This window comes from Gavialis gangeticus, unplaced genomic scaffold, assembly GCF_001723915.1.
Source record: "Gavialis gangeticus isolate Ggan-Ray unplaced genomic scaffold, GavGan_comp1, whole genome shotgun sequence".
NCBI lineage: Eukaryota > Metazoa > Chordata > Crocodylia > Gavialidae > Gavialis > Gavialis gangeticus.
This window is the reverse complement of record NW_017729000.1, coordinates 36,064,732-36,083,372: the sequence shown is the minus strand read 5'-3', so window position 1 is coordinate 36,083,372 and position 18,641 is coordinate 36,064,732. Positions and strand designations below refer to the sequence as shown.

Sequence of the window (18,641 nt, the reverse complement as noted above, 5' to 3'; positions counted from 1 at the left end):
GCAAGGCCAGCCATACCTTGTCATGCATCCAAAGATGCATCTCAAGCTGATCCAGAGAGGTACTCCCCCTCTATGCGACTTTGGTCAGGCCATAGTTGGAGTAGTGCATCCAGTTCTGGGTGGTGCACTTCAAAAGGGATGTGGCCAGCCTGGAGAGGGCTCAGAGGAGGGCCACCTGCTTGGTGAGAGGGCAGCAGGACAGGCCCATGAGGAGAGACTGAGGGACCTGAACCTGTTCAGCCTCAGGAAGAGGAGGCTGAGGGGGGACCTGGTGGCTGCTTACAAATTCATCAGGGGAGATCAACAGCAAATAGGTAGAGCCCTTGTCTCCCCAGCACCACCTGGAGTGATGAGGAACAATGGTAATAAGCTGGTGGAGAATAGGGTTAGGTCAGAGATCAGAATGCAATTTTTTACAGTTAGGATGGCCAAAATCTGGAACCAACTTCTCAGGGAAGTGGTCCTCGCCCCTACCTTGGGCAAATTCAAGAGGAAGTTGGATGATCACCTGTCTGGGGTCTTTTTAACCTGGCATTCATTCCTGCCTGTGGCAGGGAGTCAGGCTAGATGATCTGTTCAGGTCCCTCCTGACCCTAGCTACTATGAAATTATGTCAGGTTCATCTAGTTAGATTTTTGTATAGGTTTTAGAACAAATAATATGTGATCATGTAATTAAAGACAGTATCATCATAATGCAAATGTACAAGGGATGTATGTACAAGCAAGTCTGATTCTGGTAGTTCATAATTTTAAGTGCTTGATTTTGCAACTATAACAGTGTTTTTATGTAATGTGTGTTCATTTTCTGCACAGGAGTGAATACAAAGCTTCTGTATGCAATGTGGTCAGTTTTACAAGAGGCAAGGGATGTTTAGTACTAGGTCCTCTCCATAGGATAAATTGGATCTGTGCAGGACAACCTTTTCCATTAAAATCAGGTTTCTCTACCTGTGAAGCTGTATTTAATAGCAGATGCTTTGATGAGGTCTTATATAACCAAGATTTTTTAAATCATTTTTGTTGAACAGCATATGCCATATTAATAATTTCCTAATTCTAGCACTAAGAACTGAGGAACTAATTACAGCTAAACAACAACTAACAAAAGACACAAAGAGCATTTTACATTGCCTTTTCCCTACTTTATAACTGGCCTACAGACTTGTCAAAGTCAATCATTCAGTGAGCTTCTCAGTAAATTAGCATCATTCTGCTCTATCTCTTTTTGTGTGGTTCTTTTGTGGACCGGTTGAGTGGGCTCTGAAGCATGTGCTTCTATCTTAGTCTTACTTGAGGTTAGAGAACTTCCTTTAAGATACTTTCTTTCCCGTGTTGATACTCCCATTTCTCATGCTACTGTTGCTGTAGTGCATGCACTGGGTTCAGGGCTTGTTTTAAATCTGTACAAGTTAATGGAAGAAAATCATTTCATTCATTAATACAGAGCTCCTAATGCAGAAAATCAGTAAAGTGTGGCATGCATGAGGATGGAGAAGTATCCTGATTTATATTAAAAAGATCATTTTAGCTAACAGAGTCAAAAGCTGACATCAGAGTGCTTTTTGAGATGATCAGATAAACGACAATCATTGTCATATTGCACAAATGAAGAGAACATTTACACAGCTATGGGAGTCCCATGTCAGCATCAACTTCATAGTGATTTAAAGCAGAAGTAGCAGAACTCAGTGGCAGCAAGTATGGAAGTTTTATAAAGGGCTATTAGAGAGATTCCAAGAGAGCCAGAGGAGTGTCAGAAAGCACAGTACAGAGGCTCCAAATTTGTATCTGAAGGCAAATTAGTTCCCCATTACAAAAGAAAGGGGCTCACCTATATTGCTGTAATCCCAATTGGCCTCTGTGTTGTGGTGGAATTCCATACAAGCATAACTGAGAGTGAATGTTACATTAAAGAAGGAAAATGGTAAGTGGAGAAGTTAGGCAAGGATAGAAAAGATAAGAGTTCAAAAGAGTAAGTGCATACTTGGAAGAGTAGTTTGAAACTTAAATTCAACCTATATTACACTACCTACTATAAAGTATTGACCTGTGTTTTATAAAGAGACCATCGTGAAAGAGAAAGGCATACTGTGTGAGAGCTCAGAAATAATGGAGATTGCTTTGTCTTGGATGTATGAAAGACCATAAGAAAAAGGTCTTATAGGTGATGTAAGTGCCTGCTGTTGAAACAAAGTCTCAACAGGCCTAATACGCTGGAGAAATTATTCAGGTACCTTAACGTGAGAATTATCTTCATGTTAGGTAATATGGCTAGCGTCAAGTAACATCTTGGATTTTATGCCACATAACTGCCAGCCACAGAACTCTAAGCTGCTTAGGGTCAGACTGGTCTTGTTTTCTGAGACAAAGATCTTGATTTCATAAAATACTCTAAGTTCTTTGTTCATTCAAGAACTGACTGCATTTATCCTTCAGTTACTTCTGTTAGACTTTCTCCCATCCCCCAGGCCAAGTAGTCTGCATCAGGAAGAAAATCCAGGTGAATTAATATTGATTTTTTTTCTCAGTTAAATGGGAGAGCTGTGTTCTGACATATTATTGCACCAAAGATCTATACACTATAAATCCTTGAGAAAAGAGCCCACCATTTCCAGGTATTGCAACCAAGTATTTTGTAACAAAACTTCTGTAGCTTCTCAGTTGCCGATATCATGACAACACCAAAATAAAATTGGGAGTATTGAGTAATGATGAGTGTGTTCCATATGAAAAGCTTCATACAGCTGAAAGATAAGATGGCATTAAGCATGCACTGCCAAGCATACTTTGCTGAAATAAAAGAGCAACAAGGCCTGCTTCTAAATTGCCTGTTTTTCTCATATGTTGGACAGTACTCAGCTGTGTTAGTTGTGAGACTCTAGTTGAATTCAGACTCCCGTATTGCCCTTTCTCTCAGTCTGTTTAACAAATAAGAAAGTCATTGATTAGTGCATTGTATTTTAGCAGGCTCTGATCATTAAGAAGTTTTGCAGATAACTTTGATAGATCCTTTAAGTTAAACAGAAAGATCAATTTCACATAGGTTGGATGCCAAATACTACTGAGGAGGGTTGGAGTTTTGTTGTAGCTCTCATGATCCACTAAATGTAAAAGAGACAAGTGTTCTTTTGTGATAGCTTTTATTGGACCATTGTATAGCTGGGAGAAAAGTTTGGCAAGCTTTTGAGCACAAAGCACTAAGACCCAAAGAAAATTCTACTGAATCATTTCTATATAGATAGACATCTGTTCAAAAAATAGAAAGCTGTCACATTCTTTGAGAAAATAAGTATGTGGAAAAAAACTTAGACCAAGACACCCTGAGGTTTTGAAGGTTCTGTATCAATTTGAAAACTAGCAGAATTTTTTTTAAAGAAGGTACTGATTGGTACTGACTACCATGATTTTATATGTAAGCCATGGTCTGGGAACTGGCTCAGGATAAGAGAGAGGAATGTCTAAGGAGAAATGAGCAGGCAGTCTCACTCCAGTTCTAATAGAAAAGCATCTATTTACACACAGTGGACAACGATGGCATGGATGAGCTTCTGTTTGGCAGTCACAGAAGGGAGGCCAGGGACTGAATGGAAATAAAGACTTATTATGCTAGTACTGATGGAGATTGTCCTTATGTGTTAGAGTTGATGGATGGTGAAGAAAGCTTAGTTGGATGATGTGAGGATGCTTACAGAGCTGTTGTCCACACTGCATTAATTTTATGGATAAAAGGACTAAAATTCTGATTATTTTGCAGCCTGTGTAGGGTATAAATGGGAGAGGGAAATCAGATGCTTTTTCCACAATATTTCCCTTGCACACCTGCACAGGAACCTGACATAATTAAAGAAAGGCTCTGTCATTCTAACATGGGATCCATGTATGAATCCTAGCTGTCTTTATTCCCACTGCTGTTTGGTCCTCTCCACCCCTGCCCCACAAATGCAGCTAGTAACTTAAAGCCAGATATTTTACTAAGAAAATGCTTGTTGTAGACTGAAACCAGTAACAGTGGAACTTAATAAGCATAATGTCAATCTTATGCTTTGTTTGGTAATGAATATATTCTCAATATTCATGCTACATACAGCCAGACAGAGAAGAGTGGCACCCTAGAAACTAGCTAATTAGTCTTCAAGTTGCCATACTGCCCTGTGTTCTGCCTGACTTGAGACTAAAATGGTTAACTACCTCTCTTTACTCATGTGTTGTTTTGGAGTTTCATGTATTCCACACTCCAACTGAAATAGCTATTCCAGCAATATTTTGTAATGCAAACCTAACCGACCACAACAAACACTAAGTGAGCTTGACTCTCCCCACAGGGGGTGGCTGTGTTTTGCAGCAAGGAGTTTAGTTCCAAGAATGGGTTGCTTCCAAACTGACCTTTGCTATTGCCACTGGAGCTGGAGCCAGAGTCTCAGGCACCATCACTGCTCCCTGCCACAGTGCCACCATCACTGTCACTTCCCATCCAAGTAAAGACCCACACAATAGAAATGCCACCAAAACTCTATAGTTCTGCAGACCAAATAAAGTGACTCTGTGGGCCAGGTCTGGCCTACAAGCGATAAATTGCCAACCCCTGCATAATATAGACTTTAATTCCAGATCCTACTATCCTAGCTTCCTATTTCTCAAGAGAGACTCCAATCTTCTTTATTGTCTCAATGGGGTTAACTGTTAGGGGTGTGCAAAACAGGCCCTATTCGATTCAGATTTGGATTCAGCCTGAACTGGGGACAGTGATTTGATTCGTTGATTCAGATCACTGTCCCTGATTTGATTTGGCCGAATCCGAATCTGAAGATTCAGTGCTGATTCAGAGAATCAGTGATTGGGTCGTAGGCACAGTTTTAAATGTTTTTTCTACATATCTCGAGGTACCAGCGTGGCTTGTGAACACTGCAATGCTGGGACAGATGGAGTGTCCCACAGGAGTGCAGGGAGGGGGTCCTCGCGTGCTCTGCAGTGTACCTGGAAGTGTACCTGCAAGTATACTGAAAGTACTTCTGGTCCACTTATGGGTCCGCTGCTGTGTGTGCTTGGGGCCCCCTGCACCTTCCTGGCTCAGTTATAGGCCACGGGGGGACCCCAGTTACCACTCCCCAGACCTAGGAGGCACCAGTCGCCAAGCTTCTGGTCTCCTTCTGGTCCACTTCCAGGTCTGCTGCTGAACGTGCTGGAGAGCACCCCCCCCCCCCCCCTTTCCTGTGGGACACCCTGTCTCCCCAGCATCACAGCATTCACAAGCCACCTGGTGCCTTGAGGTATGTAGAAAAAACATTTAAAACTGTTTATATCCGAATCGCCAAATCTTTCTGAATCTCTCCATATCAATTCGGAGGGATTAAAGGGTCTCCTGATTGTATTTGGATTTGAAGAGTCAGCCACTGAATCGGGCCAAATCTCCGCCGAATCGAATCAGGGACCAAAGCTTCACACAGCCCTATTAACTACCCCATTACCACACTGAAGTGTTAGAACTTCAGAAGCTTCACATGGAGTTTTAACAACTACAGAGGGACTCGGTTAAAAGAAGTGCCTTGTCATCTTTTTTTAGTGAACTTCATGTATAAAAGGTATTGTATGGAGTGAGGATGCTATTTGCTTCTCTCTTGCTCCCTCTCACATGCTCTCTTTCTCTTGGTGGGGTGTTATATAACATGATGTGGGCAAAAACCTTTCCCTGGGACCTAAATAGTTGTACGGAATTCTGTAGAGATTGTGTGGACAGTATTTGCACAAAACATCTTGGTAAATATTTTTAGTTATCTAGTGCCATAAATTTCAGTATGATCCTGGATTTGATGATTTTTTTCTTTCTTTTTCTTGCTTTTAAGGTAGCAGGCAAACCAAAGCTCTTACACTTCAAAAGACTTGTTTTCACTGTTTTTGTATTTTTGAGGTTAACCCCAAAGTTCAGCCTCTCTTTATTTGGTAATTACAAGATTAATGAATTATAAACCTTTCCTCTGCTTTCAGGCTTCTCAATGCCAATAAGATCAACTGCCTGAGGGTAAACACGTTCCAAGGTCTGCATAATCTCAACCTGTTATCTCTTTATGACAACAAACTACAGACCATCAGTAAAGGGCTCTTTGCACCTCTCCGATCGATCGAGACTCTGTGAGTATACAGGCAACTGACAGCTCCCCCTTTTCCCCAAAGATTTTCCTTGTCTTTGTAGACACTTTTCATCTGGCATTAAGACAATTCTTAAGAAACCCAAGGCCAGTAGCTTCTCATTTGTGTCAGAAATAAAAGATACAAAAACCAGTAAAATACAGAATTGATTCACTACTGCCAAATACTACTGGGTTCTGTCTTCCTTTCTATCATATAAATGTCCTAAGTGTATTAAATTATATAAATGTTTCATTCAGGGACATTTAGTGGTTTTCTATAAGGAGGGCTGTAAATATATGCATTTAACTATGCACAATATATGCACAGCAGACTACCTGCATTCTAAAACATTGCATAATGGTTTTCTGTAAGCTAAGGTATTCAATATTTATCCTTATGGAAGGCTAACATAAGCTGTACAACTTGTGAGTGTGGAAAATATATTTAAATGGACTTTCCAGGTGTGGAGTAACTTCGTATCACTGCCAGTCATTAATCCTTCTCCCCATGTAAAAACATTAATTTTTAATATATATCCATCAGTCATTTTATTTGAGTCTTTGGCCATTAACACATAAAGCATTAGGGCTATGAGAGGGGTCACAAACCCCTTAGTTTTCCTAAATACAAAGCAGATATTTTGTAGGAGAGCTCTGACAACTTGCACAAAAAAGATAACACTCCTCCACAGTACAGTGGTGGTCACATTTAGAAAATATTGCTGCACGTACGCATGTGTGTGTGTATACATATATCTACATTGCAACGCTGAAAATGCATTTTGTGTATGCATCTGCTCACCTAAAAACTTAAAGTACAATGATTATTTGTAGCAATAGGCCTCAAGGAACCATGAGCATAAACATAATTTGTCCCTAATAAATGGCCATCATTTTTGTTCCAAGCTGTGGAGACTTTAATATAAACATTAAACAATATGTATATTCATGTGTCAGTTTTATATCTCTATAAAGCAAATGCATATACATAAACAGGAGAGAGAACTTAATATAAAGAAGTTTACTAATATGACTCTGCAGCAAATAGGAGAGGTGCATACAATCCAGTGATCTAAGTAAATTTGACTTGATGAATCTGATAAATTTTAAGCTACAAAAAAATGCCTGCCAGATTGTGTGACTCTTTAAACAACTATTAAGTCTTTTAGGACTCCTATAAACATGTAGCAAGGCTGCTCGGATGTGCTGTAAATCCAGCATATCAGAGCAGACTCAATTAATCAAGTCTGCCGGAGTGTGGAAATTAACACGTTCCAGCAGCCTCCAGTATCAGGTGTTCTGGCATCTTCATGTTGAAAAATGGTGGTGGGGCGCTTTAAACTAAAGTTTGTATAATGAGTTTTAGTTCAAAGCATCCCACCACCATTTTTCAGTGCGGGGACGCTGATACGTGTAATGCTTAGGTGCTTTTAATTAGCATGGTACACTAATTAAAGCACCCTCCCCCTCCCCTGGCCACCTCCTGGAGCATGTCTATAACAACCCTTAGAAGGGGTTATTTAGCTGTCCTTGCTGCATCCCAGTGAGGCAGTCTTCTATCACATTTCAGGTCATTTTCATGGTGTTGGTATTCTAGGTGACTGCAGCTTTGTCTTTTTTAAGCACTGAGCAGGTCCCATTTCCTGGTCATAGTGTGTGCTCTGTTTAGCTTTTGGACTTTCCAAAACCCATGTAGGCTTACTCCACATCCTCAATGCAGCAACAATATTTAGTTTTTTCAGCTATTTCTGTCAAGCATTTCTTTTTCTTCCCCATTCTTCACACCAGTTTGCTTTTGCTTCCTCTGGCTGCCACAACCCTGTTATGTTTGTTTCATTAAACTGCAGTTCCTAAAAGTACCTGGTGATAGAAAACAATATAAGTTTAGTATGGGTGGAATATGAGATGAAAACCTAAAACCATACATACATAAAACTTAGGACTCTTCAGGAGAATATCCTCCCATCTGCTTAGAAATAGCTCTTTTCCATACTCTGTTCCCCCATCAGACTTCTTGACATTTCGTCCTTCACCCTGTGAAGAAAATAGGAGTTTTGCCGTTGATTTCAGTAGAAGCAGCAGCTTGTTCAGAGAAAACCCTGAAACCTCACTTACTTTCTGTTTTGCTGAGACCAACACCAAGGAAAGACAACAACAGAAACTTTGGGTTTAATTCTGGGAGCCTGAAGGGAAGAGTGGGGGGCCTTTACCTACAATACCTATAAATGATCCAGGGGACCACTAGCTTCTATTCTATTCCATCCAGGAAGAGCACAGACCAACTGCAGGTGCTTCCTCAGCCTAACAAAAGGTGTTTGTACCCAAAAGCTTGCAAAGAAGAATTTTCCCAATTATTTTAGTTGGTCTAATAAAAGATTTATCCAGAGAACCTTGTCTGCCTATGTCCTTGGCCAGCATGGCTACAACCTATACCCCTGGAACCAGGGGACTTTTATCACTTGAGTTTGTATGTCTGGGAAAAAAGGCCTCCCTATAACTTGAATTTTGAATTGGACTGGTGAATTTCACAAGGACTTTGGTGAAATATAAACTCACAGCCTCTTTTGCATGATCAGTCTGTCCTGAAAAGTAAAAAAATTTCAGGTCCAGAAGGAAACAGATGCCAGAAAATTTCTATTAGCATATGCCAATATTAATTTTACTCTTGGGAGAGAACCTCCTTCATTTGTGGCTTTACCCGCTTATTCAAGGCACTCTCTTTTACTTATTCATATTTTGATCCCTAAGAAGTTGAGCTGGTCAATAAAACTTCTTTTTAAACGAGGACACAAAGTATTCTCTAAAGTCAGGTGTTTCTAAAAAGATGCATTTCTATTAGAGTGCATCATGTCAGACTCTCAAGAGAAAACACTGGCCTTTGTAGACAGAAGGTCTGTGTCCTTTAAAGCAGGCTTTGCTTTATTAATTTTTGTTTCCTCTGAGAGAGGACTTGCAGCAGGCTTAATGAGCTACGAAATACGATAGCTCACAGAATTTCTTCCATTCATGTGTAGCTCCATGTGGCTTCCGCTAGGCCTCGGTTTTTGGAAGCTTATTCAATTACTCTACTCTTCAGGTTTGCGTTTGTGAAAAACAATGATGGAATACAGTGTCACAGGTCACTTCTGATTAAACATCCCATCCTTCTTGCAGACATTTAGCTCAGAATCCATTTGTGTGCGACTGCCATTTGAAGTGGCTGGCTGATTACCTGAAGAATAATCCGATAGAAACCAGCGGCGCTCGATGCAGCAATCCGCGTCGCCTTGCCAACAAACGAATCGGTCAGATCAAGAGCCACAAGTTCCGCTGCTCAGGTAATTCATTTATCTAGGCTGTACTGCACTTTCAATTCAGAAATAAGCAGGTCCAGAGAGCCTGCTAATCAAATCTGCAGGACAGTGTTTGCTATAATGGATATTATGGAGCATCTTTTAAAATTAAATTTGGGAAATCCAGTTAGTGCTCCAGAAAACTGATTACCTTATGGATTAAAAAAAGAGCTCAGTCTGTAGCTTGGCTTCCTTCTGTGTCTCTCTCTTTCTTTAGTCTTTGATATTTAACTTAAAAAATGCTGGCTTATAAAATGTGTAAGAAAAGCTGTGAAAGATGTAGATGAATCAGTGGATGTATTGGATGTGTATTGGGCAAAAATCCTAGGGTCCTTGTTCAGGCAGAACTTCCATTAACTTGAGCGGGAGCTTTGCTTGAATAAATAGTAAAACTAAAATCCAAATAAACAAATGTACAAACAAGGAGAATAACTTTAATGATGAGACCCTATAAAACTAGCAGTGGACAGCTGTACCCAGGGGCATGGGGTGTATAGCCAGAGGGACTGAACTGTATGAATAAGTCTTTGCCCTCTATAACCAATTTCTGCACACTAAATCCTGAAATCCTTATGTTAGTGCTTATTCATTCAGTCAGCCCTGCTGTTGAAGTCACTTGGATTTCTGTCCTTTGTAACAAAACTGCCCTAAAGATTTGGTCGTGAGATGTTGTTATGTACTGTGTGTAAAACTAATTGATGATCCTGAAAATAACCTGGAAAATGAGCATACCTAGCTTACCTCTTCCCCCTGCATCTCTTCATAATCTATACTATTAGTTAATTCCTTTCTCCAGATACTAACAAAGGGACATTAATTGCCTTGTGCAGCATATATTAGCAGATTCTGCTTATTTGTGTGAGATCTGAGCTGACTGTCTATGTTTCAGAATTACTGTACTTCTGGTATGCCACGGTAGCAGACAGGTTTTCAGTGTAAGAAAATCTGTTACTATATACTGGGAAGAAAAATGACTGTCATTGATGGAATACCACACAGTACTTTCTATAAAAATTACTATCATTTTTGCCTTTTTTCCCCCTGAAAAACCACCGTGATTAATTGTGCTTCTAGTGGTAAAAGATTGATGGCACTAGACACAGATGCAGCATGAGACTGAATGGCTGCAGCCCAAAACAAGCCATGGTGCTTTGTGCGTCTCAGCAAGCAATATGCTCAGATAAGCTATTCTTTAAGAGCAAAATAGAATAAAGATAACTTCATTTGCAATCAGACTGTCTTGTAAACAGTTGTTAAAGTCTTCAAGCAATTTTTGCTATGGGCTGAAGTCATGCAATTTAGTTCTACTCTGTAAACATGGCATGTTTTGAGTTGGGGATCAGGTTTAGGCTCCTTAATGGTACTATAGCAATAAGTCAGTGATTTTCATCTTTAAAGAAATTTGAAATAAGAATGGAAAAGTATGGCTCAGTTATTTAGAAAACAATGCATGATCTATACCTAATCTGCCATTGTTGTTTTGATCTGTCTTTATTAATAGGAATGAGCAATGAACATGGTTTTATATATATAGGAACATGCATCTTCTGCATAGTGATACACCCATAGGAAAAAATTGATACAAATTGTGAAAGAAAGTAACACCAATTCACAAAGGGTATTGAAAAGAATGTTTTGTATGGGTTCTTCTCTTGAGCTCTTTTTCAAATCATGTTTCTTCAGTCCTTCTGTTTCTGCCCTTACTTCTCTACTTTAGAATATCAGACATACCTGGAAAAGGCATAGAAGTCTAGCTTTCTTGGTATGTGGCTAAGGGGAAGAAGGCATGGATTGTGCAGATTCAAAATAAGGGTTTAAGCTGACTGAAAGCTAGTACAATTGAAAAGCTCAAGAGATTTGTCCCTGTTTGTAAAATCTCCAAATGGCCATAAGCATCATAGATCTGTACTCATTATGCCTTTATTTAAAATATAGAGAGAGTTTTTGCAAGTTCATCCCTTCCACAGATTTGATGAATCATTGCTTGTAAGCTGATCCACAGTACCTTCAAGCTGGCGGCACCTGTACCTAACCTGCTCAACTTCCTCCTTCATTAATTTTTATTGTTTCAGACTGACTATGCTGCAGAAAAATATAATTTTCCACTTTCTTCCCTTTGAGGAATATAGTTTCATCCTGGGCTTAACCCAAAACATCTTCATGCGGCAAAATCAAAAAGTATGAGACCTTGTGTGGATAAAGCAAAAAACATTGGCATGCAATGCATCTCCTTTCCTAGGGACAGTCCTGCATCACCTTACGAATGTGATGAGAATACTTAGTGGCCTCCCCATATAGTTTCGCTGATTCAGTGATCCTTGCCATTGCTTTCTCACACATCTTTTACTTAGTGAGGGAAAAGAAAAGTAGTTTCTGTTGTAATTCTACAATTATACTTTCTTGGTCACAGATAACACAAGTAAGGTCATATGGAGTTACTGGTATTTTCATTCCATTTATTTAAGTCCTTTAGCACACTTTAAAGGTCAGCACATAAGCTTATCCATGGTGGGAAAATGGTAAAAATATTAATAGTTCTTTTTGGCAGCTGGGGTGGAGGAAATCCCTGATGTTGTACTCAGCTGGCTGGATCTGAATCCTGAGATGTGTAGAGAATGCCCAACCCTGAGGTCTGTGGGAGTTACGGGTGTCAATATTGTTCAAGATCACACCCATGATTAATCCTCCTTCAGTGCACTTAGTACTTCTCCAACCAAGCAAGAAATGGTCTCGTCTATTTTAGATAATGCACTAAACCTAATCTTGAAGCAGAACAGATATTTTTTTCTTTTCATTTGAATTCTCCAGGACTTTAAAAAGGGTGTTTTCAGGAGGGATATGAGTGGAAAAACTCTTGTAATTTGGCATCAGGGGCAAGGGGATTAATTGGGGAGGGAGAGATTTAATGGGGGTGGTGGGAGGACTCCAAGCATAAAGTTGACCTGGAAGAAGAAGTAGGTGAAAGGGAGGATAACTGAGTTGTTAACGGGGAAGGGGAGGGAAGGGTTTGGCAGGAGAAGTAACATGTTGACGTTTTTTCCAGTTTTGGAGTTCGGTGGTATCAGGGTATCATATGGAGAAGTTCAGGCAGACAGAAGAGCACAACAGTAATCTTAGATAGTTAAAATGGCATACAGTGCAGGAAAGAATTTATGGCAGCTTTTTTTTTGACCTAGTACTTTGTTCTTTCCCCCACCCCTCCACTGCCATCAAACACCACCAGGCAGGACCCTAACTTGAAAACAGTTAGGAATGGTTAGGGAAGAGGATTCTGTGCATGTGGTAACAGGTAGGTAATGCACCTATTTCCTTTTAAGAGGAAGATTGTAGAGGTATTGTGCCATGAAATGAAGGGACACGAAGAAACCAAGACTAGTAGATATACTGCCTGCTAGGTTTGTAATTTTAAATTTTGCTGGATATTAATTTCTCCAGTCTTGATATGCATAGAAACCATTTGCTCCACACCCTGCCCACATACAGACCCCCACAACTGTGAAGTTTGGAGCTGCAAATCAGGAACTAGATGAATGGGGCAGCCAGAGAAGTGCACTCTAATGTACTGTTTTCAGTAGGAGCAATAAGGGAGCATGATGGTGATTTTTCTTTTCCTAGCAGCATCTGCCCACTATCCACTGAGGATCCAGTAGGACTTGCCAATTCTAGGTTACTGGAGGCTACTTCCCTTAGTAGTGATGGAGGATAGAGGAAAGCTCTTCTGTCTTGTAGTGTTCGATTAAGTTAACTACACTACAGTTTTGTTTTCTGAAGCAGCCCTGGTCTTTAGGGGACTGAGAAGGTATCCAGCAGCAGATTGTGATGTCTCTGTAGTAGCTCATTGTCACTTCAAGAGCTGGTAAAATCCTTGATTACTGTGTGACACTGATGTATACAATAGCTGTTGCACAGAGTTGTCCCCTGCATTCACAACTCTTGTTCTCTCTCTGGTAGATTTTTGTTTGTCACCTTTTTTTGTGCATTTGAAAACTGATGAAAGTTCCACCTGTCCTGCTCTCCACAAAGTGGTGTTGGTGATAGTCAAAGCGTATTTATCTCTAAACATTTCATATCACAGAAGCTTTACTCTCTTACCCTGTGGAAATACAAATTTGTTTCCCGACAGGAGCCCTAATAACTAAACCTGTCCCCTTCTTCCATTGGGCACATGTTCTAACTCCCTGATTTTAATTAGGTGCTAAGATACAAGATAGTTCTGTAGAAATCAAACAATAGTGAACAAAAGGAGGAGGACAATGGACCATCTGCCAACATAACTCTCCCCCTCCCAGATTCTGCCTCTCAGTAATTCAATCCAAACTGAAGGCAGCAGCTCTGATACAGATGTGGAAAATGGAGTTAGAAGCTACTTCATATTTAGGGATAGTTTAATATCTCCTGTGTACAAGAGTTATCTCCTTTATGCCTTGTCATCAGAGTAGAAAATGATGCGTCTGAGAGTATTTGGTTTCATTTGTCAGGAACAGTGTCAAAGACATTTAATAAAACCTGTTCATGATATTTTAATCTGTCTTTTTGTGTCTCTGTGTTCATATTCAGGTTCAAAGCAATAGTTTTGGTGGTGAACAGATCCAAATTTCTTGGACATAATTGCCAGGCTAGAGTTTATTTATGATTGGGGTAGGTTTTTCCTGGACACTAACTCTTAACCTCACCCTTTATGCCAGTGGTTCTCAACCTTTTTAGACTACTTGCAGCACCCCTCAGAAAATGTCCCCTCTTAGTTTTCACTTGCTTTTTTGACAACAGAAAAATAATATAACAATTTTTCTATTGTAAAGAACTCAAAAAGACCACAGTAGCTCAGATTGTTTTTAACCCTGTGAATTCCTATTTGAAATCTCTGGGTTTATCTTGTGAAGCATATTTACATGCCCAGCAGTATAATGCTGTACACTGGGGTACCTTAAAATGATCTCAAGGCAACCCAGGGTGCTGTGGTTGAGAATCACTATTTTAAAATATGGTCCCATATCAGTCTATGTAAACTGAGACAAAAATCTCTTTGCCTCAGGACTGGACCTTGTGTAGTGAACTCTACAGAGGGGACAGAGCTGTCTTGTGATGAGCACAGAGACTAGGAATTAAGATTCTTTCCCAGTAGCGTTGCCAGGAAACTGATACACCTTAGATAAATGACTTGTTTTGCTAAGCTTAGGTTTTTCTAGATGTAAGTGGTTCTAATAATTCCATCTGCAGTGGAGCCATATAAATATATATTTTAAAGTTTTTCAGATCTTTAGATAAAAAAATGCAAAGTAGTACTATTTTGTTTTTGTTTAAAACTCATGCAAGGTAAGTGACTATAATTAGCACAGGTATACGTGATTTATCCTAGTTCAATGCTCTCAGTTGCTCCCATAATTTGTAAATCTCCATGACACTTTCTTTGAAAATTCCCATTTTTATTATGCAAGGGTTTTCATTCACATCCTGTGTATTCATAGTCCTATCTTCAGCAGTCCTATCTTTCTTCTGATGATAAATGTTGATATCCCCATGCCTAAATCTGCCTAGTTACAGTGTTGCAATAACACCTGCTTGGGGATTTGCTGTTCAGTCTGTCCTTATTCTGCTGGCCTCCAGCAGCTCCAAGCTGGAGGTGGAGACTGAAACCTGACAGCTGTTATGTTAGCCCTTACTGTACTTGACAGTGCTGGGGATTTTCTGGAACTGAACAGAATGCTCTGAGGCCTAGTCACATTTGCAGAAAAACTAGCCTGAGGCCAGGCTCCTAGTACTCCTGTTCACCAGAGCTTTTGCTTGAATGGAGCAAGGGAGAGAAATGTGAAATAGTGCCATATGATCTGGGCAACTGCAAAGTAGTATCATGGGGATTTCTTGTTTTTTCCTGCTGCTGCTGCTGCTGCTTTTTTTTAAGATGAATTGAATCTGCTGTCTCCTACCATTTCTTCTGAAAAAGGCAAATGAAACTGCCGCTGAAAAAGCCTTCAGAGGTGTTAGGATATAATGAAGCCAAGAACATTGTTTATTGTTACTTGTCACTGAATTTTCTGGAAAGAAATCAGAGTGGAAAGGGAATTATAAATTAGTCCAAGTGAGCATGCATATTAATGATGTCACTACATACATTTGTTTTTATAGAATGGGAGAGAGGCAAGCAAACTTAATCTGAGTGCTTCTTCAAACTTAAAACATTGATGTCTTTGTAGCAGAGTGTAATTGTCTATTTTCCAGTTTAGGTGCATACATGAAACTATACTCTACCATCTCTGATGTCTAACTATGTAGAGAGATAAAAACATTACTGATATTGGCTGTGACCAAAGATAATAGATTCCCTTTTACTCTGGAAATATTACCAGGGCACCCCTTGCAGTTACTAGAACCAATGGCCACAAACTGATAGAGAGTAAATTTAGATTAGATTAAACATCAGGAAGAACTTCTTCGCGGTAAGTGTTACCAGAATCTGGAATGGACTTCCAAGGGAGGTGGTGTTCTCCCCTACCTTGGAGGTCTTTAAGAGGAGACTGGACAAGCACCTGGCTGGGGTCACTTGACCCCAGCGCTCTTTCCTGTTCAGGGCAGGGAGTCAAACTCAATAATCTACTAAGGTCCCTTCTGACCCTAAACACCTATGAAATCTATGAAAGTTTTCTACTCTGCATTGTAGATATTGGCTATAGGCCATCTGCCCAAAGAATATCAAGTCTATATTAGAATAAGTAGCCCTATTTGCCTGAAAGCTACTAGTAAGAAAGTAAAATATAAAGGTATCCAATTAAATATATTTTTAAGCACAATCTTCATCTTTTAGATCATAGTAATTCCTTCAACAGAAAAAAGAAACTACCAGTTTGTGCAGAAACTGCGCAAACAGAAAGGGGATAGACACTGAGTTCTTTGCAACCCAGCCAGAGTTTGGACTCTTGAGGCTGGGCCTCAGCCACATTGCCACTGTGTGTTATGTTGCTCCCCAGAGCTATGAGCTTAGTGCCATTTTATGCATGCAGAGGTCTATTTAAATAGTGGCAAAAATGAAAGGGACATTGGCATAAAGCAGGCCACCCCGCTAAAACAAATGCAGTAATATTTGAGCTTGCATTACATCAATAAATCTATTGTCAGCTCTGATACCTAAAGACTGTGCTGAATTGTTACAAGTTAATTGGAAAATGGTAAACAGACCAACTGCAACTCTTGTTGAACCAGCATTTTTGTCTGACAAACAGGCAACTGCTTACTACAGGTTGGGTTCAACTTGATCAGCAGATCGTACAATTTGACCCTGATAAAACATCTAACATTATCTATTAGAACTGGATAAAGGACAGCAATTTGTGCTTTTCAATATTTCAGTTGCCAACCAAATTTTGACCTTCTGTATCAGTCTTTGCTTTTTAAACACGTTTCATAAACTTCATTTTTTTTTGCAAACATTACATTTTGTTCATGCAGAAGCTCCTGAAAAATGTGTTTTGGGATCCTAATTTGATTAATTTAAATCATTTAACTAAATATTATGAGACAACAAAATTGTCATTGAGCCAAAGCAGGACTAATAAGCATTCCTGCTTTCCTAGACCATTTGACCAAAAAGGTTCCTGTTTTCCATTAATTTTTGCCACAGGCTGTCACAAACAGAATTGCCAGAAATTGCCTGTGGAAAGTGATCCTTGTGATCTGGGACAGAAGTTCCATAAACCGGTTTGACATAATCAGTTCAGTCTAATACTGCATCCATCCAGGTTTATCTTAAACCAGTTTTGGCCATTTTGAAAGTGGTTAGTGTACACTGACCTTCTCTTCTTTTACAGGCATAAACCTGTTTCTGATCACTTAAACTGGTTTATGTGCAACTTCTGTCCCTAGCTTTCACTTATAATGGTATTTTGGCGGGCTTTTTCTTCTCTTCATAGCTAGTTCTTGTTCATTGTGCTTGATGACTAGTGCAGACAGTTATAAAAGAGAGCAATACTTAATTAACACAGTAGAAGAACAGGTCTTTGTTCTGTGTTCCCAAGAAACTTGCCAGAAAGACTGGAATGTGACTGTTCCCTTCCCTAGTAGGACTGAAAGTGTTCACTCAGAATACTTAGTTTGACATTTGCTTAATATTGGAAACTTTTACACCAAGTAATAATTTAATAGAGATTAATTCTTTTTGCTTCTTGTTTAACAGAGCAGCTTGAAGTGTGTGTGTGGTGGGGGTGTGGGGATTATTCCAAAAGGCAGAGCCAGAACACACACACACACAACTAAGCAGGAGGTGAAATAAGAGTATGGGACTTTTCAGCCATCAGAGCTAGAACCTTGGAAATCATTGGCAGGAGCCCTGGTATAGAAGCAGTTTATAAATATGTCAGATATTAGGCCTGTACGAATAGGGAAGTATTCGATTTGGATTTGGCCAATTTGGAGTTCAGTGATTCAATTTGGAGATTTGTATCACTACCCCAGATCGATTCACTCAAATCAGCTTTGGAAGATTCGGTGCTGATTCAGAAAGATTTGGAGATTCGGCCATAGACTATAATCAGTGATTCCCCACTATACTTCAGTGGGGAGTCACTGAAATACCTATAACTTTGTCATTTTGGGGTTAATTCGGATAAAAATTGCAGAGACGGTAGCCCCTTCTGAGGCTGTGAAGTCTGCCAGGTTTCAAGGAGATAGGTCAGGTTTCAAGGAGATAGGTGTAGGGGTTTCTGGGAAAGTGTACCTCAGGCTGCTTACAGGCAAAACTCATGCCATGTGACTGTGTGTGTTAAGGCACAGTGGGGTGAAAATTGTGGGGATGGTAGCCCCTGTTCTTACCCTCACAACTTCACTACAACCAGTAAGCCTCAGACCTCTCAAAAATCTTACAGGTCTGGGCTTTTCCGAGCCAGGACTGTGCCATGGCTGGAGGTTATGGTGCCTCCTGCTCCTACCCACCTTTCACCAGGGAGGTTCATGGTCCTGGCATTTCCTGGGGCTGCCGCATCACTGGCAGTTCCACCCATGCCTCCCTACCCTGGCAGGGTGCAGTTTTAGGTCATACCCAGAATGATGTGGAGCCTTCTCCTCCCCATATTGCCCCAGCCCTTATACCTCCAAGTTCTTCCTGGCATGGGAGCTCAGAAGGGACATGTTCTTCCCCTGCTGGCTGGTGAGAAACTAAACTGTTGCCTCCAGCTCTGAGAGCAGGGCATTATATG

General features: G+C 40.1%; 1 protein-coding gene across 4 annotated transcripts in view; it reads left to right on the top strand.

Annotated features, from left to right (window-relative positions):
- Positions 1 to 18,641, top strand: part of SLIT3 (slit guidance ligand 3) — a 1,179,950-nt gene that overhangs the window by 867,341 nt on the left and 293,968 nt on the right. For all 4 annotated transcript variants that reach the window (XM_019506517.1, XM_019506518.1, XM_019506516.1 and 1 more), the window contains 2 exons: positions 5,985 to 6,128; positions 9,281 to 9,444. In XM_019506517.1, coding sequence (XP_019362062.1) covers positions 5,985 to 6,128; positions 9,281 to 9,444 — 308 coding nt within the window. The remainder of the gene's footprint in view (positions 1 to 5,984; positions 6,129 to 9,280; positions 9,445 to 18,641) is intronic.